We start from the raw sequence: 26,176 nt of genomic DNA on the forward strand, positions 1-26,176 counted from the left end.
CCACTCACCTTCTAAAACGGCTTCCAGAATAGCACTAGCTATTGTACAGGAGCCAAAAAGGAAAAGAAAAAAAAAGAAAAGCAGAAAGTAAGAAGTGACAAGACCTCAGAGATTTCTGCCCTTTCAGAAAAGTCTGAGTGAACTTTTCCAAAAAAAATTTAAGCAAAAAAAAAAAAGTAAATAAAAAAGCTGCTTTTTTCCTCATTGAGGAACCCGGGAAAGAAAGATGACATAAAGATAGGCACACACAGGGTGAGGTTGAAGGACCAGTTTTTCGTCCTCACTCCTCACACTGACGGAGAGGGCAATGGTACCCCACTCCAGTACTCTTGCCTGGAAAATCCCATGGACAGAGGAGCCTGGTGGGCTGCAGTCCATGGGGTCACTAAGAGTTGGACACGACTGAGAGACTTCACTTTCACTTTTCACTTTAATGGACTGGAGAAGGAAATGCAAGCCACTCCAGTGTTCTTGCCTGGAGAATCCCAGGGACGGGGGAGCCTGGTGGGCTGCCGTCTATGGGGCCGCACAGAATCGGACTCGACTGAAGCGATTTAGCAGCAGCAGCAGCCTCACACTGATGTCATTTACACAGTCCCAGAGCTATTCCCTCCTCAGGGTCTTCAAAAAGCCACTTCTGCCATTTGGTGCTGTATCAAGATACCTCTACAGACAGGGCTCCATCCTCTATCCAGCAGCTTAGGGTCAGGCCCTTACCCAAGTGTCACATTGAGGAGCCGAGCTCCTCCCCTCCCCCGCCCCGCCCCGTGTACACGCTCCCTCCTCGGAGCCCGGGCCCCTTGTCTCCAGGCCTGCGGGAACTCCTCCTCCTCCACAGCCTCTCGTGCACAGTGCGCTGCGGAACCAGATGTTCCGTGGGCAGACCCCTCTGTGGGCTGACAGGTGGTGATTACTGCTGCCAGCCTCATATTACGGAGAACTGAATGGGAGCGAGCCCCAACCCGTCCCGGGCTCCCCACAATAGGGCCTTTGTGAGGTGCTTCAGGGCTTTCTTTTCCCCTGCCTCCCCAACCTACGTCAGGAGCAGCTCTGCCTGGGGAGACAAGAAAACAAAAGGAGGATGGCAGGGCCCTGACTGATCAACCTTACCCTGGTCGGGGCTGGGCGAGGGAGAGATATCCTCGGGGGAAAAGACCAGGTCCCTTTCCTCTCCTGCCAAGAGGTTAATAACCAGGAGGACACCCCTCCTCCCCCCAGGGCTGCTCCGAGGTCAATTTCACTGTCAAAGCAGTGGATCTTGTCCATCAGAGGGCCTTGCTCCTGAATGTTGGACATGAGGATGAGGCTGGAATGGGCCTGGTACAGAGCTCAGCAGATGCCTATAGAATGGACTCCAAAACCTAGGTTTCCATCTCCTGTCCCTTCTGCCTTCCCGCACTGGCCTTCTGCACGTCTGGACCAGAGGCCAGGGTGCTAGCCAGCAAAGGGTTAAGTTTCCAGGACTTCTGGACAGACTTCCCAGAGGTCCGGGACTGAGGTAGGTAAGTGGGGGCGAGGTGGGTGGAGAGAAGGATGTGTTGGGAAACTGGTAAGGACGTGGTCACTGCCCCTCCTCCTCACCCAAACCGCAGACGCCGTGGCAGCCGGAAAATCAGAGCGCTGCAGACCAAGAGTGCAGTTGAGCAACATGGCCCTGGGGGTGAGCCCCATGCTAGAGATGGGAGCAGGCTTCAGCGTAGGGGGCGGCGCAGAGCCCACCTCAGAAGTGAGACAGTTCTTACTGAACACACATGTATATTCAGGGCTCTAGTTCCCACGTTCAACTGCAGTGTGACTAAAATCCATTTTCTGCTTCAAAACCTCAGAGAATTGGAATTGGAAGCTCTGCCCCTGGGCCCCAGTCCCGTGGCCACAGGCGCGGTGCCATCTGGGGTTCTGGGAAGGCTGGTGTGGACAACAGTGGGTGTGGAGGGAAGCCTTTCGCCCAACCTCCCTAAGTGCCTCCCCAGGCGCCTCCTGATGAAGTCTGTAACTAGAGAAGCCCCTCTGCCTTAGCCTGGGAGCCTATCCAAGGCCCTAATGTGGCTTAAGGAGTGGCTATGTGGCGGAGGAGAAAATGGACGATCATGGGGAGAAATCTGATCCAAGGGCTACCCCAAACACACACAGCCGAGGAGCAGTGGATTTTCCTTTTAATGCAAAAGTCTGCAGTACAGAATGAGTCCCATCCTCTAGGTCACTGAAGGGAAAGGGAGAGAGGGCAGAGCTAAAAGTCTCCTCCTCACCCTCTCTCCCCTGACTCCCACTGAGGCCAGAAATATTCTGTTGCCTGATCATTGGGGTTGCCCCCATATATTTAAGGGTCAGAGCTGGGTCGTCTTTCACTGGCTTGTAATTTGTTTACATGGGGCAGCAGAGGAGTGAACATTTGGGGCTTGCTTTCTTTTAGCTTGGAAAGGATTCCTTAAGATCTGGAGTCCCATGTGAAATGCATGGGGCCGGGAGAATTTAGCTTCCATGGATTAAAAACACGAGATTTGAATCACAACTTGCCCACATCTGGAGAATGAAGAGCAGGAAACTTAGGATATAAATGTATGGAGGTGAAAGAAATTCAAAAAAATAAGACCAGCTCCCTCAAACTTCTTCCTCTTTCTTTCTCATCTCCAGCTTATAGACAATCTGGTAGCCATCATCCCAGGCGTAGAGCTGGCGCTCACGGGGGTTATAGCGCAGGCTGGCATGGGCACCATATCGGCGGGGGAAATAAGGGAGTGCTGCCCTTTCAGGGGTCAGGGTGCCGCTGGCGTCAAAGGAGCACTGGATGCGGGCACGGCTGGCGGGGCGGGTATTATAGACGACGTAGAGGGTCCCACAGATGACAAAGGCGGCCTCGGCATTCTCGCGGGGACACGGGGTATCCCACTGCTGCTCTGTGTCCAGTGTCTGTGGGTCTAACTTGGCCAGACACAAGTGCCTGTCATCCTCCCGCGTGGCATAGACAGCCCAAAGGCCCTCCTCGTCAGCCGCCAGGTCTATGTATGTGTCTGCCGTCAGCCCATATGGGGGGATCAAGCCCTCTGCTGGGAACACTGAACTGTCCACCACTGTCCGGTTTGCCAGGTGGAACTTTATGAGCTGCAAAGTGTTCTGCAACTCACCGCCCCCTCCAGGCCCTCCGGGGGGCCTCCGGGCATAATACAGAAAGCCACCATACACCAGCTGGCCCGTGCCTACCCAGGGGAAGGGCACCCGGACCCGGGAAGCCTTCCGGGCGGCCATGGCAAGGGTGAAGTCACGCAGTCTTGGGAAGACAAAGGCTGTGTCATTCTGGGTCCCATCTAACACGTAGATCTTCTCTGCTGGGCCCAGTGGATCCTTTGTCCATAGACCGGCTGGGCCACCAAACCGCTTCAGGATCTTCATTGATCTCACCTGAGAGATTGTGTAGCCACAGTCTTGTGGGAAAGGAGAAAAACACAGGACAAGGAAATACAGGCAAGTGTTAGATGCTCACTGCAGGAACCTCCCTGGGTGGGCAGTTTGGACAAGAGCGGGCATTTGCCCAGTGAATATCTCTACTCTATGGAAGATTGGGAGAAAGGGCACCAGAGGCCTGGGTCCCCAGAAACTCTCCTTAATGAACCTGATATTACAGAGATTTCCCTAAAAGAGACTCCAGAAGATAGAGCCAAATAGACTGGGATAAGGAGAAAAAAGGGAAACACTCAAGGAAGAACACAGGGGTCTGTTTCAGGTTGCTTACCTGTTATCATATCGTACTTCTCATTTCTTCTGCCCTTGCCTTTGGTCCCAGGGCCTCCGGTCACCTTCTCATCAACCTCTACACATGGCAGGGCTGGATTCTGGGTCTCTAGATAGTCCACCTCCCGCTCCAGACGGTCTACTCTCCCAGAGATGGTGTCAGCTTCAGTTCTGAGCGCCTCCCGTTCCTTCTCGGCCACCTCCAACAGCGGCAGCATCTTGTTCTTGAAGTCCCGCAGCTCAGCAGCATGCCGACTACTCTGGTCCTGGCACTGGGCCAGCCGTTCCTGAAGGGATGGGGCAGCAGGAAGGAGGGCTGCAGGGTCACAACTCCCAGGCAGGAAGAGGCCCGAGCAGGGAGTCGGGAATGGAAAAAGGCACAAACTCAGCCAGTCGTCAGCATTCCCCGCAATCCCCACAGAAAGGAAACAAAATGTTCAAGACGCTAAATGTGCAAAGAGCTGGGCTAAGACCCACACAGGCCCCTATCCTGACTTTGCATCCTCTGGCCTGCTCTCTGTGAGCAGTGCCACCGAATCATCTGAGCCTCTAGGGCAATCTAAGTGCATGAGGGTGAGAAGGGATCTCTGCTCCATTATGCTATCCCCCTCTTAGGAATTAGGATGCTACAGGCTCCAAGCCATTAAATAGCAAGTTGCAGATTCTCTGAGAACTTCCAACTTTTAATAGAACCATCAGCTCCTCTTGAGATGGATAAATCCTTGCAATTCTAGCTCTCACTTCCACTCTGTTCCCTTATCCCATTTAATCCCAGGGGTGAAACACAGAGGTCTATTTGCTTTAGAACTGCACTATGAATGTCGGCTTCCCTGGTGGCTCAGTGGTAAAGAATTCAGCTGCAATGCAGGAGATGCAGAAGACTTGGGTTCAATCCCTGGGTCCGGAAGATCCCCTAGAGGAGGAAATGGCAACCCATTCCAGTATTCTTGCCTTAAGAATCCCATGGACAGAGGAGCCTGGTGGGCTACAGTTCATGGGGTCTCAAGAGTCGGACAAGTCTGAGCACACATGCACTGCACTCTATGGATGTGGGGAAAGAGGAAGACTTGCAATTCTGAGAATCCTTATTAAAACATGGAGTTTTCTGTAGGTACTTAGCCTAATTTGTCATCCATCCCCAGGTCCCTGACAAACTGGGTGAATCAACTTAGAAGATATGGAATCCTTCCGGGCTGGGCCAGAAGAGTCACTTACCTCTAAGGCAGCTAATCGGCGTTCCATGTATTCCACAAGGTGGTGCTGCTGTCCTTGAAGGGGTCCCAACCGTGACAAAAGGAGCAAGATGAGGAGCGGAGTGCGGGGCCCCATGGCAGTGGAATAGTAGGGCCAGAGTGTGTAGTCGTGTGTGCGGTCGGCCTCTTCCACTCAAGCCGGCGGGTTAGCTTTGGAGGCGGGGTGGGGGCGGTGCCTTCTCTCCTTCTCCATCTCTGGTCTCTCTCACTACTCTGGAATGCTTTCAGTCTCTTTAAGGCCCCAGGCCCCTCCTTTCCGCCTGGACTGATCAAACACAGATGGCCCCATTGCAGAGCAGCCAGAAGCTTTAACCACTTCCTGCCTAGGCTGCAGGCTCCCCAGGAGAGGAGAAGTGGACTGGAAACCCTAGGGCAAAGGCCTTCTGGGCAGTCATCCAGGAAAAGGAGCTAGCAGGGGGAGGCAGAAACCCCAGAGACAACTCAGCAAACTCTTATCTGCTTTAGAATGCTTCCGACGCTGACTTCAGAAACATTCTTCATTTATCCTTTCCTTTCCCAGCAATAATACCATGGATTGTTTTCTGCCTTTGGTGGAAGCTGGAAGCAGGGGAGATGAGGTCTGAAGGGAAGAGGTGGGCAAAAAGGCCATAGTGCTCACGTCTGTAGTACCTTCCTCTACAGCTCACTGGCGCCACCTTGTGCTAAGCACCCGGTATCATCTCAGAATTAACAGGAAAACCAAGGCTTAGACCTCACCTCCAGTGGAAAATTTTCCACAAGGCAAGCCAAGTAGACCGAATTTACAAGGGTTTTCATGATTAAAATGCACCTTTCCCCACGGACTATCCAATTACTTAATGAGCCTCTCTTTGATTTAGCCTAAGAAAGACAATGTAACTGAGATCAGAACTAAAGAAACAAAAAAACCCCAAAACAGGTCATTGAGAAATTAGTAAACTAATTCTTGACTATCTGAAAGAGAGCCTGACAGCAGAGTCATTCTATATAGTCTTCCTTTGCCTGAAAGCTCCTAGAATATTATCTTACCAAAACTAGGGAGTGTTCAGTGCACACTAATTTTACACTCATTTAGGGGGGAAAAAATGTGAAAAATTTATGTTTGTGGTCTAAATTAAATGTACTCTGACTTCCCTAGTAATGGGAGAGAACAGACTATTGATAATTTCTCTTGGTTATGGCTCCAAAGGGCATTTCTAACTGTTTTTTCATTTCTATTTTCCAACTATGACTGCAGGAGACCCACATGAATTAATGGCCACTGTAAGATAGACTTGTCTTGAAACACATACGTCAAAAGAAGTCAAATGAACATAGCATGTATTCAGAGACCCATGGTGATGACTCTAGACAAATCAGGATTTTAATCATGAGAAATCTGATCAGAAATTCTCCTCTAAAAAACAGACAAACAAAAACTAGTCTTCTAACAGTACAGCTTGAAAGGAGGGGAAAACAGCATCATCTTGTGATTATTCTTATTTTCATTTTGGTACTTTAAATGTTTGGTGGAACATGCTAGGAAGCAGTTTCATTAATGAGTGTCAGAAGTTTCTGCCTTTTCCAAAGGGCTAGATCCAGATGCTCTTAAGTTAGGGCCCTGGACACTCCATTCTGGGGAAGTGTCCCCTATCAGGCCCTAGCTGTTTCTCCTGTGGAGATTTGTATGAAGAAGGAACTTGTCTCTAACATTCTACCAGTCTTCAGATGCAACGTATTGAGCCACTCCAAAGATGCCATTGTCGATCCTCTTTGCACCCTTGTAACACAAGTCAAAACCAGTCACATGAATCAGAAAATTTACCCATTTTATTGATGCATTGCAATTGCTCTACATTTTACCGTATTATGTAGAAAATACTGAAAATACAAGCTACTTTGTAAAACCAAAGACAAACATTGAATCCAAAGATAAACTATGTTTTACACAATGGACCCTTTTCCCGTAGTTAGTATTAAATTTTAAATATCTATTTTTTTTGTTAAAATGATTATTTTACATACTCCCTAAGTACATCTGCGTTACAAACATAGCTCAGTAATTCTCAGAAACTGTTTCTAGAGGCTTGTTGTAAAAGAAAGCGCACAACCAGAAAAGGGAGAAAGCAAAAAAAGTTTAAATCGCACACAATAACTAGCATATCAAATACATTTAATAAAGTTGGAATTCCATTGCAATATCAAGGATTCAAAGCAGAAATACTAATGTTACATATAATGTACATAAAATGTACTGCTACATGTAGTGAGATTATTTTTCAAGCTGAATCAAAACCACACATTATATAAAGTTTAGCAACAAACAACCATGTAGACATGCTGCACCATCCATCAGTTTAAAACAAAATCAAAATAGGAAGCAGGCTTGGGTCATTCCTGTCACTGAGAGGCAATTTCATTTCCTATCCTAAAACAAACCATCCTAACCAGTGGGTTTCTGCGTAATAATGCTGAATAGAACACACATTACTGCACTTGCCTGGCTAAGGGCAGTCGAGCTAGCCCCTCCAGTGGAGGGCGATGGGTAGCCAGAACGGTTTAAATGGCGTTCTCCTTCCTGGGGCTGGGGTTTCAGCTGAGCACTGACCAGCTCTGGAGCGATCAAGTGTCCTGATGAGCCGAGTGGCTGCACCTTCCCACTTTCTCTCTCACCCCTGAAGTGGGGAAGCTGGAAATACAAGTTCTGAGAGGACTTAAGCCTTAAGCCGGTCTGAGGTCAGGCCTCTGTGACCTGGGCCAGCTGCTCACTCTATTCACGGGGCTTCCCTTACCCTGTCAGGGCTAGCAATGTTAAGCCCCAGAGACAGAATCTAAGCCACATTGAGCACATACGCATTCAGCAGACACAGATGCGTTTCATCTCGGTAAATCTGAAACGCCAATTTGCAAAATTAAAACTGAAGATCTCTAAAATTCTTAAAGCCACACACTGCTAGTAAGGTGACTATGGTAACAATATAAGCTCTGGGTATTATTGTCTTCTCCCCATGAAGACTCCTATCTTAAGTGGTATCCACTTACCAGACTGAAGGTGGGGGGTGGGGGTGGGGGGCACAGGAGTGGAGTGTTTTGTGTTTTTTTTCCCCCCCTGCATTTCATTTCTTACAAAAACAACAAATCTTATCCCTTGTAGAGGAAAGATAAGGAACAAAAAAAGTTTCCATAGATCTGCCTTTGAGAAAGAAAATGAGAATGTGTTTGGCAAAAAGAGACACAAAGATCACCCACGCTGACACAAAAAACTGTATAATACTAGTGACAGAAACTGTACAAACTGCTTGGGTATCTTGACCAACACAGTGCTGAGAACAGAACTCAATATAATGATGAAAAGAAAGTAGAAAAACATCGTGTTCCTGGTAGGCTGTTCTGACTATCTGCCCCATCCTGAAAGCCCTTCCTCCTTCCAATGAAGAAATTCCAAATACCTTGACAGCTCCTCGGTGTTCAACCTGGTACAGAGCTTGCTGACCAGGTCCCATGAAGTCTCCCATCTCCATCCTGCACCTCCTTGACACCATCTCTACAAAGAACCAGTCCTAGACATATCCCTCAAATCCATAACCTTCAGTTCAGATGGAACACATCCACATCTTAGGGTTAACCTTCTTCTCTCAAATCTTTACGGGCAGGAACTTGGCCATCCCCAGTACCCTCTTCTTGACTCAGATCCGTGCAGGAGCTGAGAGTACAAGGACAATTTCACAGTTTGAAGGGCCCCAAGAATACAGAAGTTGTTAAAAAGAAACCTCAGAAGTCCAATGACTCAACAGGCTTTGGTTCCTTCTTAATATTCTTCACCGGTTAAGAAGCCTTTCTGTGAGTTCCCTGTCACCAGCGGCATCACAAAACTCCTCCTCATAGTATTGGGGACATGGTAAGCAATACAACAGGCTCTTTGGTATAAACACATCTGTTACATGTTTTTTTCAACAAGCAAATATTTTACTAGGAATGTTGACTATTCGCAGGAAGGACTGCCACATGGGAAAAGGAAAAAATCAATCATCTAAAAGTGATTGCACATACTTAAAAAAACAGGGGGGGGGGTGCATATTTAATATTCACTTGACTCCTCTCACCTGCTTCCTAAATTCTCACAGAAGCAAGGTAGCAATGCACAGTGAGAGAGCCACATGAGGAAAATGCTTCTGTGAGAACACAGCTGAGAATCCAAAACAGAAAGGGGTAGAGGTGGTGGTAAAAAAGAGAAGCTGTTGTTTTTATTTTCCAATGTCGGCAGGGAAACTGAGAACAATGCATATACACAACACAACTACTAATCCTGTTCTGATAAATCCCGGTGAACAGCTTTGGGTCCACGGGGGCTTGCTGGTCCGTCCTAAGGCAAGCTCACTGTAAACTCTATGAACCACTACATTATCATATAAGGCACTACAATAAGGGAAGGAGGAGAAAGGGAAGGAAGAGACACACACTGAACAACTCCTCACCAGACACACCTGTGCAAAACAATTCCAAGGGTCTCCTCTCCTTGCAGGCAATGCCCCTGCTCACTCAGCACTACAGTAATATGCTCTATTATAATCGCAATTAGTTCACATACATTCCAACAAGTATCAGTTCATTTTGGTTTAAATACAATGGAGACATCAATTTTATCTCCGGGGTAACACTGGAGGATCAGATACACACTAAATACACAATTCAAGTGTAATCACTACACATTTGATTACAAATAACATTTTGGGTTAGCAGGAAAAATTGCTTGTTATAGTCTTCTAATCAGTATGTACATATTTAATTATGCAAAATATTAAAACACCACCATTACAAAACTTCTAAAATATTTTTAAATTCAGTAATAAATTTTTAAAATATTTTTTGCAATTCCTACATGCACTTATTATATAAGTCTTAGTAAGAGAGCATTCAATTTGCTGCTGGCATACAAAGAAAGCTACTTTTAAGTATAAAAGCTATACACAACGTTCTTATCTGATTTCAGATCCTTTAGCTTTCTCCCCAAATAAATCACATAGAACAAAGGGAGAGATGAGGCAAAGAGAGAAAGAGGTGTATTATTGAAAATTCATACTAATCTTCAGGCAAAGCTCATCAATGCCAGTATCGCATAATACAAAGAGAGCTTGCATATATTAAACAACCACCACCATACAATAATAACCACCTTAATGGCTTTTCCAAGAATAAAATTGAAGCTGAATCAGAGAAAGACTTTTTTTTAAATAATTTAAAAAGAATGCACAGGGCTTCATTTAAAAAGAATACCCGGTGCTTTCATGGTAGGTATGGATTCTCTTACACTAAGTTACCAGCAAATGGTGAGCTGCCTTTTTAACACTACTTTATAATAAACACAGGAGCAACTGAGAGAATCCCAATAGTAACACAGAGTAGTATGTAACCAGTTTTGCAAAAATAAAAATTTCCCACTAAACATAACATGAAACAAAACTAAAACACCGTAAGAGTAAATGTCCCATTAGCAAAGGTAAAATTCTGAGAAATGCGAGACAGTAAAATACAGACTTGTGCAAGCTGCTCTTAAGAGAAGCAATTAAGTCTTGGTTTTTAAACAAGCAGAAAGTAATGGTTTTCCTTTCCTTACTTGTTACCAGATTTCAAGTCCTCCTATCAGCGTTTTTCCTCTGACCAGGAATTACAATAAAATAAAGTTAAATAAAGAGATACTTCACTTGTTTTTAAAAGCATTTATAGAAATCAAGTCAGAGAGGAAAAATATTTTTCAAAGGTAACTTCAGAATGATCTCTCTTCCTTGGTAACTGCAGACGATGGGCATCTGAACTCTTCCAAATACCAAAAATGCTGTCACAAAAATAAAGAATTAAAAAACAGGGCAGACTTTGGGAGACTACAACAATGCAGTCAATACTGAGACAGGTTCCCCAGAGAAAAGCCTTCTGCTTCAGTGGGCCCCTGTGGAGCAAGTTGCTGGCTAAGGAGTTTCAGGAGAGGGTAAGGGAGGGGCTCATGACAGCCCATTAAGAACTCTGTCCCCTCCCCTCCCTTATGCTCACCAACTACAAGTAAGAATACTGGCTGATCTTGGTAGGACTCAGTGGGTATCCAGTGTAAATGGTCGAGCCTCGGGAAGACCCAATGTAAGACTGGGTGGCAAACTGGTGTTGGTACTGAGCAGGGGCCACGCTGGCAGAAGTGAGGAGACTGGGCCCAACACTGACAGGGACCTGGTGCACCAGAGTGCTCGGATGGGTGGCATAGGCTGCAGCGTGCCTTGAGGAGCCCTGGGGGGAGAAGAGATGAGCAATGGAGGTGGTGGAGCCCAATGCAGCCGCAGAGGTGGGGGCAGCATACGTATACAGATGAGGCTGGCTCGGCAGGTGAGCAGGGGCTGGGGCCAGGTGGGGGTGCCCCGTCGAGTGTAGTGGGCTGCCATGCTGGAAGGCGTAGGGGGCTTGGGAGAGCGGGGCCACAAATGCCTGCTGCCTGCGGGGGGCAGGGTTGCTGCTTCTCTCCTGCGAGCTTGGAGCTGATGATGACTGCTGGTTCTGGAAGGAGGAAGAAGGGAGTGAGGAATCTTGAGGTCACTAATGGCCAATTTTGAGAGTTGAGGTTCTAACATAAACTGCTTCTGGGCTGCCAGAGCACAGATCTCCCAGACTGGCAATGCTGTCAGAAGGCGGCCATCCATCCCTCTGCCTCCTGGCAGAACAGATCCTAACCCAGCCCAAACAGCAGCAGTTTGCTCTCCAGTATGACAGAGGAAAAGGGGAAATCAAGAGTTCACAGGGGTTACCCACTCCTACGAGCGAGCAACTGTCGACTCAACTCACCCTATTCTGGCGTCAGTGACTTTGAATCTTCCCTACCCTCTCTTCCTTGCCATTGTTTCTTTTGTTCTCCTCTAAGTTCTTCACATCCCTCTTGAATTGTGGTGCCTAAAACACATGCACTAACTCGAACGCACATCTGCACTTGTATGTGCTCTCTCTCACACACACACACACGTGTACACAAACCCACAGTTACACCCTCACAGTTACACTTTCTCACTGCTAGTAGCTTTCATACAAGCACCAGAATTTTAGCTGAGGAAAAAGTGAACACAAATAGAGTAGGGACCCTCCCCACCCATCAGAAGATCAGATGCGGGGAGAAGAGCCCGAAATCCCAGACTTGAGCAACATGTAAGACTAGAACCAGTAGATGAAGTGTACAGACAGCTTTTCACTGTCCCTTGCTTCAAGTAAACAGTATGAGGCTCAAGTTATTTATGACCCAGGAGATAAAAGAAGAGAATCTGGTCTCAACGCTGGTGGTAGTGCAGAACTAGGCATGGACTAAAGCATCCTTGGTGCTTTCTAAATTCCAGACATTTCTCTAATTACCCAGGACAGACTCGGAAGGTCTGGTGGAAAACCTGGATCATATACTCTGAACTCACTCACAGAGGGAATAAAGAGACACAGCACATGCAGATACGATGCGGGCCATGGAACACCAAGCTGTTTAACACAAAAGGTGCTTCATTTGGCTTTATTCAGCAATCCAGCCAGAAGCGGGTTTCTCCAGAAAGCAACAATAGGGGGGATCCCAAACAGAAAGCAGCAGCCCCTAGCTGCTAAGGGTAAGCCCCTAGCTTACCTGGCTAAGGTTGAGTGGCTGCGCTGCACTGGTCCCCCCACGTTGAGCTCGGTACCCTGTGGGGGTGATACAGCATCCAGATGACTGCCCACTCACTGAAGCCACTGGCTTGGTCTTACTGCTCAGGAGACCTAAAAAAAGGGTCAGCCAGGCCTTAGTTATGAGCAGACATAGGCTCAGTATCACTGAGCTAAACCTCACATGGCACCACATTAATCAGTCCATGTCTATATGAAGTTTGCAAGAATTAAGGTTGCATGTGTATCTTATTTCCTCAATTATATTTACACCAGAGGAACAAAAACTATATTATCTCTTTTTGTCTTTCTACAGAGCTCCAAGAGGGTCTTCAGAAGGGTCACTTCAGTAAATGGTATCTGATCTCCAGTAAAGTGTTAAGGTACTATTAGAAATATAAACGCAAGTAAGAACAGACCCTGCTCCCAAGAAGCCTAGGGTTTTATGTATGAAGGAATTAAACAAGAACAGAAATGACAATGTGAAACTGAGTAAGATACTGGCAATACTTCGGAACATTAAGGTGTCAAAGGGGTTTAAAGGAAGACAAGATTGTATCTTGTTGGGCATTCACTGTCTTAAAATTCGAAGAAACTACAGCTGAATATAAGCATGATCAGTTTTCAAAATTTTGCTTCCTTCTGTGGCCTCATGAGGAAAACTGGAGCATATATTCAGTGACTGGCAGAGGATCCTATTTTCTTTGGACCCAGTACAGGACAGAGCTCCTAATAATGCTGCTCAGGGATTTCCCAGTGGCTTAGTGGTAAAGAATACGCCTGCCAATGCAGGAGTCCTGGGTTCGATCCCTGGATCGGAAAGATCCCTTGGAGGAGGGAATGGCAACCCACTCCAGTCTTCTTGCCTGGAGAATTCCAAGGACAGAGGAGGCTCGTGGGCTATAGCCCATAGGGTTGCAGAGTCAGACATGACTGAAGCAACTTAGCACAGCTTGGCATCAGAAAGGTTTGCCCTGTCTGCAGTGGACAGCTACTTCTGAGGAGAACCACCACATGTCACCCTCAAACTAGAACCCTGCTTATGTCTCTGGTAGTATTATAATTCACAGTAAAATACTAAGTTATAAAAGTATGGAAGGGATGGCTATATTGATGCCAAAAATTCACAGGCCTCTCTATAAAGAGAGTATAAAGTTGCCCCTGAAAAAGAGCTGCCTCGACAAGGACTGTTGTCTGGGCCCCCTCGCTTCTAGGTGGGCCATGTGATGAGTTTTCACTATTTCTGGGGCTGAAGAGGTGACAGCCGTGTGTGCCCGCTCCACACTTCCTTCTGACTGGATACTGAGGATTCCAAGGCTCTGGTCCCTAACTTACTGCAGGCCTACCAACCAGGAGCACTGGGGACTCATGTGAATAAGGAGAAAATTTCCATCATGTTAAGCCAGGAAAACTGGGGTTTATTATTACAGTTTGCATTTCATTACCCAATAAATAAACCAGGAAGCCTAACCCCAGCATCTCACAGAACAAAAAAAGATGGAGGTAATTCGGTTGATAATACAACCCATAAAAGCATCACTGCTATGCCACTGGGTAAGAAAAGATCTAAAATACCTACTGCTTTCCAAAACAGCTTTTGTAATCATTTTTAATATTATCAGTATTCAATATTACCCTATTTCTGGACTGTCAAATTTGAATCACCTGTGGCAAAAAAAAAAACCTGCCTGCGAATTCTCCATGCCACCCATAACATATGTCTTATCTACCTTCTTCCATCAACGGTGAGTACATTTCTGAGACTCCAAGCTCATTTTTATATTAGTCCAAGCAAAATGAACACAAGGAGATAAAAACTGATGGCAAAAAATCATCTCCCATTACAAGGAACTAATTTCTGAATGAGGTAAATTTTGGGAAACTCTGTACCGCTAGTCTGTACCACTGGCACAAGCTGCTGCTGCTGTTTAGTTGCTCAGTCATGCCCGTCTCTTTGCAACCCTATGGACTTCTGTTCCTGGGATTTCCCAGGCAGAATACTGGAGTGGGTTGCCATTTGCCTCTCCAGGGGATCTTCCTGACCCAGGGATCGAACAGGGATGTGTGTACTAAGGAACACACATTAAAGGAGGATTCAGTTCCAGCCATGACAATACTCACCTGAGGCCTGGGTTGCTCCAGTGCAGTCACCAAGCTGAGTTTTCAGTGGAGGTACAATGATGGTGCGGGTGCCAGGGCCATCTCCCACGACTCTGCCAGGCCCCTCCGGAAGGGGCCCACTATTGCCCCGGAGAGCACTCAGGGTCTCAGTGGAATACGGGCTGCTCAAGGAAGAGTCAGAGTCTGGAGAATCATTGACAGTGACGTAACTGATGACATTAGACCTTGCCTTCAGGCCAGAGCTGAGGAGAAGAAAAATACATGAAAATTCAACCTTCTTATAGCAATGTTTCTTTGCTAGTATCCAGTCCTCCTGTAACAGCAATGATGATAATCATGTGATAGTAATAATTAACAGTAGTGGCAACAAATTTCTGAATACTTTTTATGCATCAAGCACTATTCTTACACTCTACATGTATTTCATTGAATCCTCACAACACTTCCATGAAGCAGGTACTTGATCCTCGTTTTGCAGAGAAGGAAACTGAGGCAGAGGGAGATTAAGAAACTTGACTGCAGTCATGCAAGTGGTACGTGGTGAAGACAGGATTCAGACTCAGGACAGAATGACTCCAAAGTACACACTTTTAACAACTATTCTATGTTGCCTCTTAGCCATTCCTATTCACAGTAATTTCAACAGTATTCTTCAAACACCACCTTTTTTCATATCACCCTGCTAGACTATACGGACAAGGCAGTGGCACCCCACTTCAATACTCTTGCCTGGAAAATCCATGGACGGAGGCGCATGGTAGGCTCCAGTCCATGGGGTCGCGAAGAGTCGGACACGACTAAGTGACTGCACTTTCACTTTTCACTTTCATGCACTGGAGAAGGAAATGGCAACCCACTCCAGTGTTCTTGCCTGGAGAATCCCAGGGACGGGGGAGCCTGGTGGGCTGCTGTCTATGGGGTCACAGAGTCGGACACGACTGAAGCGACTTAGCAGCAGCAGCAACAGCTAGACTATAAGCAGTTCCTTACTGTATCTAACTAAACTTTTCATTATAGGTGTTTTTTTAAAAAAGTTTCTTCACAAACTGATCCCTACCTTACAGGCTTTGTTCCAGTCAAAGCAATCCTGCTGGTTATATAATTTTTGTCATTATTATGTTCCTCAGTGGAAAATTTACTTTTTTCTTCCCCAAATCAGTTCAATGACCACTCTCAAAACTTAGTTATCACCTCTTCTATATGCCAAACACCAAAAACCCAATGAAAAAGAACACAGAACAATCAAGGCAACTGACTATGCTCAGACCAAGAGAGGTGTGGATCACAGTCCTTGAATGTATCCACTCTCTCTTAGTTCACTGCTCAATTAAACTTGGATTAAGGTGTTGGGATAAAAGGAAACAATCTGGTACTTAAATTCTTAAGCTGAATGATCATGTAGCAGTAGGGGGAAAGGCAGCCCTACTTAAAGCTCTACCTCTTCCAAAGAGGTCTGTTTACATAAAAAACTACATGAATTTCAAATAATCTCATATCTTCCAACTTGTTCCAATCAACTGTTGTTTATATGCTTCTGTTACAGTATCTGTTTTCAGACTCTGAAGTTCCTTAAAAGCACAGGATCATGTCTGTAGTATATAATGTGCATTCTAAGCCAGAGTAGCCTGAGTAACCATCAAATGTGTCTGAACGAATGACTTAACTGATGAACGTAAATAATATTAAAGAAAACCTGACAATGTTCAGTGATGGAAACTTCAGTGTTCTGGCTCACTCACGAAAGGCCATGCTTCCAAAATAGCCCTTTTCAGTCATTCCTTTCACAGCCACTAGTCTGAAGCCAATAGACTAAGACCAAGAGCAGGAGCCACAGAGCCAGGGAAACTTTCACCTGTCTTACCTATTGGGTTTGTATTTGTTGTCCTCTTCCTCGTCAGTGTCGCTGCGGATGGTGATGACACTCACAGCAGGGCTGGGAGTATCTGGAATGATGATTGGCTGATGCTGATCCTGAACAGGAACTAGGGAATTATAAGAAGATGTGGTACGGAGGGGGCTGCTCCCAACCAGAGAGTAGACTTGAGATGGCAGAACATCCAGAGAGGACCTGCAACAAAAAGTCGTAAGAAAGCTCATTCAGGCTGGGTCCCCCAAACTATAATAGATAACTTACCCCCAGAACTCTTTGATTTCTTTTTACCAAATCATTAAGCCAATATATTTAACTATAAAAGTTATAAACTAACTGCTCTAGCCAGAGTTTCCAGGGGCAAGAACACCAAAATTAGAATATAGATTTTATTTTTGTATGCCTTTTTACCCAGTGGTTAAATTTCACTGTGTAAAGTGGGCAAAAAAATAAAACATCAGCCACCATCAGGCTGGATTCAAAGTAGCAGCAGAAATAAATGATTAGTGTAACCAGGACACCTCTGTTCTGTGTGCATGCCCAAAGGTTAGCTCTTTTCAATTTGGCAGCTTCTTGCTGCTTCATACCAAAAGTGTCTATACTCCACACTCTAAATGCCAGGCAACATCTCTCTCAAACTGGCAGTTTAACTATCAGCCCTAACAGAGACTTACTTAGAAGAGACTGGAGCAGACTGTTTATTCTTCTTTGAAGGAAGGGAACTGGATTGTTGTTGTCTGACAACATGGGCAACGCCAACATTAAGGGGCTGAGCAGTGGCCAATGTCACGTGGTTCGTCAGCAAGGATGGCTGCTGCATGATAGTGCTGTACTGGTTGCCATGAGAGTGGGCATTCCTGTATTGACAGAAAGAGAAGCGTGAATGCTGAAAACACTCAGAAATTAGGACCAAATAGGTACAAAAAGCAATGAAAACAACCAAATAAATATTTTTTATTTAAGGCTGGGCATCTGGATTATAAAGCTTTGGGGGCTTTCGCTGTATGGTTTCTAATTGTAGAAGACTTCCTTTAAATCTGAAGAAATCAATTCCTGAACTTAGAACCTACTGTTTCCCTGTATTCGAAGTTTTCTTGTAACTCCATCTCCTAGCCTGATATGGATTCTTTTCTTCAAGGATTTCACAGAGATAAATCTTTCCCTTATTTTCTTCCTGTCTCACCAAATCTTCAAGAGCCCCTTCCCTAAGGGACCTGCCCTTGTAAATCTCCCAGAGAGGAGCACAGGGCACTTGCCTCCAGTCTGTGAGCTGCTGGCCGCTGCCCATGGCCTCTGGGATCACTGCAGTGGGCTGGACAGAGTTGTGTAGAGCTACCCCAGGCAACTGTTGCCAAGTGGAAGGCAGGAGAATTTGTTGGGTTCCTCCAGGCCAAGCCTGCTGTAAGGAAACACACACAAAAAGATCCAGACTTGACTCATTCTTGGCTTTTTATTTTTGCCTTTTTTTTAGATGAAAGAAAAATTCGTATCTTAAAAGAAGTTCCTTGTAGATTGTTAACTTGCAGAGATTAAAAAAGGAAGGTCAGAGGGGCTCAAGGTTACAAGTCTCATACACAGGGAAAAAGAATGCATTGCTTTCTCTTAGCCACCTCCATAACCTGACCACCAGGGTATTAAAGAAAGGCAGATCCCTGTGGTTAAGAGTTTCTACTGCACTGCAGAGTAAAGAGGTAAGCTCCTGTTAAATGCTGAAGTAATATTTTTGCAAAGGGTCTAAAAATGTCCCTAGAAAGAATTAAGACAACTCCCTTGAGATTAAAAATAAGAATTTAAAAATGTGAGTGCCAATCAGATAAAAGACATCAGGTCAATTCGACCCATAAAACAAAGAGAAGAATTGTTCCTTTTTAAAAGTGTAGTACTTGGAAAATGGAGCCAGATGTGGATGACCAAAGGCCAAAATCCTTTGGCAAACAAGCTTATGCCAGCAAGAGAAAACTAACATTATTTATAGTCATGTGATAGAATTTTTTAAAGGCAATAAAAAAATATTTAAGAAATAGATGGAGTGTACCATATTTTGTTTTTAGTAGTTTCCTAAAATATGTGTAATTTGTAAGAACATAACTTGACATAAAAACTAATCACTGAAACAAAATACATTATTTGTAGTTTTTAACAAGCCATGCCACTTGCAATAGATATCAACAAATATGTTTTCTGTACTTCTTATGAAAATTGTGGCATTTCCTTTAAAAAAGGGAACAGATTTAAAGTCTGATTTTTAAACCTGAATTCTACAGTACAATCACCTACAATGTCTGAGTACATATTGTTCTGTTTCTTGAATTTCAAACTGCAAGGCCATCAACACACTTGTTTTAAAAATATTTCTGCAAGTAACAGATCCACTTGTTACAAATACCGGTTCCAAACAAGAAGCCTTCAAATTAGAGAAACTGCAAACATGTCTGCTACCATAAGCAGAATTCAAAACAAAACAAAACAGAAAATAAGAGAAGTATGTTAAGTCACACCATGCGTCTTTCCATAAGCCAACACCTGCACAAGACAAAGCATGTAGTTTAATACAGAGCAAGAAATAACATTTCAACGTGAGGCAGAAATCTGGCGTTCCAAGCGACGAACTGTTTTGACAGAGGAAGAGCAAAAATATGCAAAGCTTAGCAAATGACTAGTGCAAACTTAAGAGAAGCAGCAAAGGAGAAGTGTCAACTACCGTTCCCAACCTCAAAACTATAGGTGTGCAAGCTAAAACCAGTGGCTTGGATCACTCCAAGCTGGAAATTTAGCTGACTCCCTTATACTCAGCATTTATGTTTATGATGGAATTATTTTGGCGGTGACAGACTTTTAAACTGGAAACCAAACAAACCCCAGCAACCAAAATATATATTCTAAAAGTGTTTTCACTCACATGAGTCCTTGAGAAACAACAAAAGAAATTTAAAGCCACTTTGAAAGATGGGGAAATATCAGGATTCAACAGTATCAAATAGGTTTTCAAATGCTTATCTGATTTTAATTTTTAAATAACAAAATGCTGGACGTCAAATAAATAATTCTAACAACCCCTTAAAACCAAAACACATCCAAAAATCACTGTTAGTGTTCCAAATGCTGAAATATACCTCAAAGTTCTATCTGTTTGTTTTCTAATTTCTAAGACCCATACTACTACATTTGATGCTGTATTTAATAATTTTTCTCCATGACTTTTGATAACAAAGATATTATTCTTAAAGTTTTTCAATCATATTTTCACCTTGGTATAAAGACCTATTTGTAAAATCATTTATTTACCTATAAATGAGTTCACTTTTGATTTCAACCAACAAATGAAATATGATCTAAAAAGGCTCTAAAGGGAACATGTTTAAATGGAACCTATAAGCTGCCAATGATCATGAGTGGCAAAGAGTTATCTTCATAGGTTCATGGAGGGAAAGTTAATACCAACTGGTGAATAAATTAAGAGAATCTTAAACATTTCTACATGCACAAAATGTTTAGAAGCTTGAAACAGTAGGTAAAGGAAGGAAGCTAACTTGCCAAAGAGTTCAAATTTTGGCCATCCAGGTACCTGTAGCAGAGCCAAACTAAAGGCCACCTCCTTCATTCTTAAGGTTCAGAAGGTAAAAGATAGGGCAGAGAACAGATGGCAGTGCTGAAGCTCTTCTGAGGCTACACCAAGAGCTTTCATCACACTAGGCTGGCAAAGAAGAACCAAAGGATCTGACTCTTTCAGAGTCACACTGAACACCAGAGTCAAACAGTGAGTGCTTCAGCAAATGTCAGGGAGGAAAACAATGAGACATTAAAGATGTAGCAAGAACACAGCCACAAGATGGCACATGCTTCCATGCCCTCTGCAAAGACTAAGTTAAAAAAATCTTTTTTGAAAAATGAGAAAACCAGAAAAAAACAGAACAAAAACAAACAGGAAAAAATTAAAAATAAGAAAGAAACCAAAGAAACTCCGTTAGTAACACAATCAAGTGAGGGGAATTACCAGTACAGCGGCAGTCTGTTCAACCAGCGCCGGCCGGCCGGCTGCGCAGCTCAGAGTAAAGGGCACCGCATACTGCGGTGTGATGGTGGCTACTTGAGGGTGAAGAGTTGCTACCATTAGTGGTGTACAGCTTCCCTGAAACGTAGATTAGGCAGGTGAGTGAAACAAACACCGAGGCAGGTTATCTGGATTCAGAAGGGTTTTCATCCCCCCCCAAGTTATTACCAACAAAATGCAGTAGTTTCACATCACTTAAAATTCATGTACCGAACACAACTTTCCCCTCCAACTCCGCACAGCATTGGCCAACTAGGTCAAATGTCAATGGCCTAAAGCAAAAAAAATATATAGGAATCCTTCTTGGACCAGATTCAGAGGATCAGGAAACTGAGTTACTAAAAAACTCAGTTAACGGCATGTATTAAGACTTTCTCTTCCTCCTGCTCACAAAATGAGGGTTTTGGATTTCAGGATTTGCTATATGTCATGGACCACAAACATTTACATACAGAATTTACAATACAGTATCTGTTGTTTATAGGAATATTTCATGAGTTTCTTGATCACCTTAGTTGCATTTTGCATGGCAGGTATAAAGTTTTAAAACTTTCTACAGCCTAGTTAAACACAAGGAATGAAGGGATGTATTACTTGAAGAGATATCCTGATATGATCCAACCTCTCAACTATGATGAAATTCTCAAAGAGTAAAGGGGACACAGAGCAAAAGGGAAACCTTTTACTTTTAGAATTCAAGTGTTGTTACATGTTGTACTTTAAGAGCATCTAGATAAAAGATTAACTTCATCCTACAAAATTAAATTTACTCAGGGGACAATTTCTCAAAGTCTGGCTATTTAAGTCTCCAAGTCTAAGGAAGACAATGGCAGAGCTGCAATAGTGTTAGGAATGAGTACATCATTCCATTACAGATGTTCCATTTTAAGTCCACTGAATATGACCAAGAAAGATCTTATGGTCAAAGCAAATTTCATTTTCTAGGACCAAATATCTGATTCTCAACAGTGCTTCAGAGAACTTCAGCACTACTGAGTGTCCAAGCTGCTCCGGCTCTTACCTGTGTGAGGACCCCTGACTGTATCTGCAGTGGCTGAGCAGCTGGTGCCTGGGGGACAATTGGCACTGCATTATCCATCCTCACAGGGAATCCAGAGTGTTTTGTTGTTGCTTGTAGTCCAGCTGTAAAAAGCAACATCACAGTTATATTGCTTTGCTAGGTGTGGGGGGTACTACCTGTTTGGGGGCTTTTTGGTTTTTAGCTTTTCAGTTCAAATAATCCACCACCCAGGTTTTCGTTCTAGACATTTCAAACAAAGGAGTTTCACCAAAGTCTGAGAAGTTAAGTAAAGGGTGACTTGGTTCCCTTCAGATTAGATCAATAGAAAGATGCTTGATAGGGGGAGGGCTACTTTCAGGAAATTCTAAAATTTTTTTTTATCCAACAAAGCTTAAAACATTATACTCATTCCACTCCCATTAACAGTAGAGGCAAAAATAAACAACTTTGCTTAGTAAGTTACATTCACCTTTTAATCCACTAAAGACAGAAAAACACTTGAGCATTTAAAAAAATATAATCTATTAAAAGCAAAGGCTTCATAACTTTTGGTTAGATAAGGAACATTATAAAAAGCTCAATAATTTATTATCTCAGTCATCTTTTTGTTTAGAATATTTTAAGGGGATGTTTTTACCCAACTCCTCAAAAATATATTACCTAGGTCACAAATTAGTCATATATTTTATCCTTAACCAGTATGTGAACTAAAGGAATTATACCTAGGATAAAAGTATTTTAAAAGTAGACATTGTGGTTTACAGAAATACTTTTCACTACTTATTTTAGAAATCTGCTCTCATCACTAACAGCTTTCTAAGAAGACTCTTTGGTAGTTAATGGAAAGCTAAGAAAATTGAGAACTTTTTGTTGCCTTTAAAACAATGACCGTATCTCATTACTGTTTTACTCATTATCCTCTGGGCATACATGCTGAAGAAATGTTTTCTACAAATCAGGAGTATCTCATTCTGGGGAAAAAGGAGGCTCAAGATCGTTTCACCTTTTGCTAAGACTTGAGAAAAGAACCTTTAAAGCTTTCTTTTAAACCTATCCTGTCAAAGCTTTCTATGTAGAGAATTTAAGTTTCTATTATGCCTCTAATTCACTAAAGCTTGCATTTTTGTTAAAAGAGAGGATATAGCCATTTTAATTAGAATACTCTGTCAGTGACACTTTCTGGGCTATCACCAACTAGTTTCTCTGAAACTTACTATGGAGGTATCAAATGAGCACAACTCATACACTCTAATATGTTGCTTCTGGCAATTTTCCATTTCGTAGTTCAAGTAACTTAGTAACTGTCATACAAGAAAACATAATCCAGAAATGTACAAAGTAAAAGAGACTACTAAAATAAGAATTAGAATACTCTAATAATAACTTTTTAAAAAGTGCTACTTACATAAAAATAAAAGGAAACAAATCCAGGTATCCAGATTTAAAAAATTACCAGCCATTCTTCCTAAGGCAATGCTATTTAATTAGAAAGCTGCTGCTGCTGCTAAGTTGCATCAGTCGTGTCCGACTCTGTGTGATCCCATAGACAGAAGCCCACCAGGCTCCTCTGTCCCTGGGATTCTCCAGGCAAGAACACTGGAGTGGGTTGCCATTTCCTTCTCCAGTGCATGAAAGTGAGAAGTGAAAGTGAAGTTGCTCAGTCGTGTCCGACTCTTAGCGGCCCCATGGACTGTAGCCTACCAGGCTCCTCCATCCATGGGATATTCCAGGCAAGAGTACTGGAGTGGGGTGCCATTGCCTTCTCCGAATTAGAAAGCTAGGTAACATCAAAATTCTTGTCTATATCCCCATGGCTTAGCTACATTATTATATTATTATAATAGCCTACAAATTGTTAGGAACTGAGGAGACAAAATTTAGAAAGAAATGTTCACTACAGAAGCTCATCTTTGTGTCCTAGGATGATGAAATAAAAGAGGACAAATTACAGAATAATAGTTGACACTGAGCAAAATATATATCTATTTTGGTCAACTAGAATACTACAGAAAGTAGTATTTATATACCGACCCACAAATGTGACTCTAAGTATTAGACTGCTACAGTAATTTAGGCTAAGCCACAGCAGTCAAGATAGTTTAAAACTAGCTTTTCCAGGGAAGCCCCAAGTGGAAACAAAGAATTAACCAAAGGCAGCACTTTGGGAAGGCTCTCCCTGGGCCCTGAACTCAAAGTATTAAAGTTTTATTTTTGTTTTTGAACACAGCCCTTTAAATTAAAACAAAAAACCATGAAAGTATAGAAAGAAGAGTAAAACTATCTAATGATGAGGGTCTACTCTCCTCTAAGTATAGGCATCTTATAAAAGAGACGATGGTGAAACAGAAGACGGCAAACCTGTCCTAGAGGACTGTTGGGCAGAAACCAGCATATGGCTATGGCTGGCAAATCAACTGACAACTCTTTACCACTATTTGAGTTTAAATACTGAAAGGCAGTAAAGAATAACACCATATATAAACTATGGGCCTCACTGCCTGGGTTCAAACTGTGGTTCTACCACTAACCAGTCATAAAAAAACTGGGCAGATGAGGGAATCATGATCAATTTTCTCATCTACAAACTGGGGATAATGACATTACCCACTTCCAAAGGTTGGTTGTGAGGATGCATTAATACATGTAAAAGCACTTAGAACATTATCTGACATGCAGTAATACATATCAGTTTTCAACACTGTCATCACTTTATTCTAAAACTCCCTTTCCTTTGGAAATTTTAAAATTTGCTCTATCTAGCTCCTCAGGTTATTTAGGCTTCCTATATACGAAAACTCCAGTACTTTGGCTACCTCATGCGAAGAGTTGACTCATTGGAAAAGACTCTGATGCTGGGAGGGATTGGGGGCAGGAGGAGAAGGGGACGACAGAGGATGAGATGGCTGGATGGCATCACCGACTCGATGGACGTGAGTCTGAGTGAACTCCGGGAGTTGGTGATGGACAGGGAGGCCTGGCGTGCTGCGATTCATGGGGTCGCAAAGAGTCGGACACGACTGAGTGACTGATCTGATCTGATATACGAAAAAATTTTCTAAAGCTATACTTACCTAATTATACCAAAACCAGTTAAACCACTTTTCCCTTCTACCTCTTCTGTTTACATTTTTCTCTGTTAAAAGAACTAAAAGTTCTTCTGCCTCATCTCTTAAATCATCTGAGAAGCAGCAGAAAACTTCAGAGTCCCACATCTGAAAATTGTTACAATGAAACTCACTTTGGAAAAGGTGATGGGGAAGGAGATGGCTATTTGCTAAGTAGAAGAATCACTCAACATATGATAACCCAAAGTACAGAATTTACTATGAAGCACACGCAAAAAATAATTTGGTAAATTAGGCTAAATTTGCATTTACGGATTTTGAATCTGCTCCTCCGCTCGCCCTGTGGTTTCTCCCTGGTTTACATCGCTATCGCTCTCCTGTCCTCCCGGTAATCTCTCAGTCTCCCCTAGCCCCTCTTTGCCTTCTGCTTGCTCCGACTCTGTCAGAAACCAAACAAACAAGAGAGTCACAGTCAATAAGTAACTGAAGTAAAAAGATAAAAATGCTAACTGCTTCTATGTGAATTTCTATGAGTAGCCTGAATCCAGGTTTATTCCCAGAGGACACTGACACTGACTTTCTAATGGGAAAGTCAAGATGTTGTCAGAATATACCCTTAAAATAATTTAACTTTTTAAATTATTTTTTAAATGGTTCATGAGATCAATGAACACTGAACAACAATGAGAAAATGAGGAAGGATGGAAATGTGAAAATCAAAATCTTATTGTAACACATCGGGTGAGAGCTCCCTTCTTCAGCTACTCTGTTCCTGTTGATAGGCGTTTGTAGGAACAATATAATTTATAAGCTGAAGCAGATAATCTTAATAATGCCTTCCTCACACAAATACCTCAGCTTGTAGAATTTTTCAGTTCAATAATGATCTTTATTTCTGAATATAACTTAAGAGATTCCTATATTCTTAAACATGAGTTTTACATTTTTGAATGAAATTACTTTTTCATTTGGAATACTAATTTTATTTTATAATGCAATGATAGAGGAAATATGATTCAGTATACAGCAGTTCTGTTTCAAACAACTTTTTTCAAGATGTATATACTCTGCACATTGAGAAATACATGTTTATGCCAGATACAGGACATTGGTACAAGGTCTCAACGTACAAGAAAACTAGTATCGGGCAATTCAAATATGCTATGCTATGCTAAGTCACTTCAGTCGTGTCCGACTCTGTGTGACCCCATAGACGGCAGCGCACCAGGCTCCCCTGTCCCTGGGATTCTCCAGGCAAGAACACTGGAGTGGGTTGCCATTTCCTTCTCCACTGCATGAAAGTGAAAAGTGAAAGTGAAGTTGCTCAGTCGTGTCCGACTCTTAGCAACCCCATGGACTGCAGCCTACCAGGCTCCTCTGTCCATGGATTTTCCAGGCAAGAGTACTAGAGTGGGGTGCCATTGCCTTCTCCGCAATTCAAATAAGTAAACAGTAATTGAA

General features: G+C 43.3%; 2 protein-coding genes across 7 annotated transcripts in view; both read right to left on the reverse strand.

Annotated features, from left to right (window-relative positions):
- Positions 1–2,135: 2,135 nt before the first annotated feature.
- OLFML3 (olfactomedin like 3) lies at positions 2,136–5,274 on the reverse strand. The gene is made up of 3 exons (XM_006064815.3): positions 4,942–5,274; positions 3,728–4,013; positions 2,136–3,419 (listed from the first exon to the last, which is right to left on the reverse strand). Exons 1-3 carry the CDS (start codon positions 5,053–5,055, stop codon positions 2,599–2,601), a joined length of 1,221 nt encoding a protein of 406 aa, XP_006064877.1. The 5' UTR covers positions 5,056–5,274; the 3' UTR covers positions 2,136–2,598.
- A 1,475-nt stretch (positions 5,275–6,749) lies between these two features.
- Positions 6,750–26,176, reverse strand: part of HIPK1 (homeodomain interacting protein kinase 1) — a 53,803-nt gene continuing 34,376 nt past the window's right edge. For 2 of the 6 annotated variants that reach the window (XM_025288057.2, XM_025288054.2), the window contains exons 9-15: positions 21,651–21,772; positions 20,573–20,707; positions 17,835–17,977; positions 17,253–17,435; positions 16,570–16,776; positions 14,709–14,950; positions 6,750–11,474 (exon numbers count right to left, since the gene is read on the reverse strand). In XM_025288057.2, the coding sequence (XP_025143842.1) occupies positions 10,831–11,474; positions 14,709–14,950; positions 16,570–16,776; positions 17,253–17,435; positions 17,835–17,977; positions 20,573–20,707; positions 21,651–21,772 (1,676 nt within the window). In that variant the 3' untranslated portion in view covers positions 6,750–10,830. Of the gene's footprint in view, positions 11,475–11,759; positions 11,865–12,570; positions 12,702–14,708; positions 14,951–16,569; positions 16,777–17,252; positions 17,436–17,834; positions 17,978–20,572; positions 20,708–21,650; positions 21,773–26,176 lie in introns of all 6 variants that reach the window. The other 4 variants (XM_025288060.2, XM_044944531.1, XM_044944530.1 and 1 more) reach the window with 4 other exon arrangements.

This window comes from Bubalus bubalis, chromosome 6 (assembly GCF_019923935.1).
Source record: "Bubalus bubalis isolate 160015118507 breed Murrah chromosome 6, NDDB_SH_1, whole genome shotgun sequence".
In the NCBI taxonomy this organism is placed as follows: Eukaryota; Metazoa; Chordata; class Mammalia; order Artiodactyla; family Bovidae; genus Bubalus; species Bubalus bubalis.

Excerpts from the sequence above, each read along its gene's own strand:
- OLFML3 (XM_006064815.3), bottom strand. The coding sequence starts at position 5,055 with ATGGGGCCCCGCACTCCGCTCCTCATCTTGCTCCTTTTGTCACGGTTG. Across the intron at positions 4,014-4,941 it reads GCCGATTAGCTGCCTTAGAG|GAACGGCTGGCCCAGTGCCA; the intron begins GTAAGTGACTCT and ends CCATCCCTTCAG. Across the intron at positions 3,420-3,727 it reads GAAGTACGATATGATAACAG|ACTGTGGCTACACAATCTCT; the intron begins GTAAGCAACCTG and ends CTTTCCCACAAG.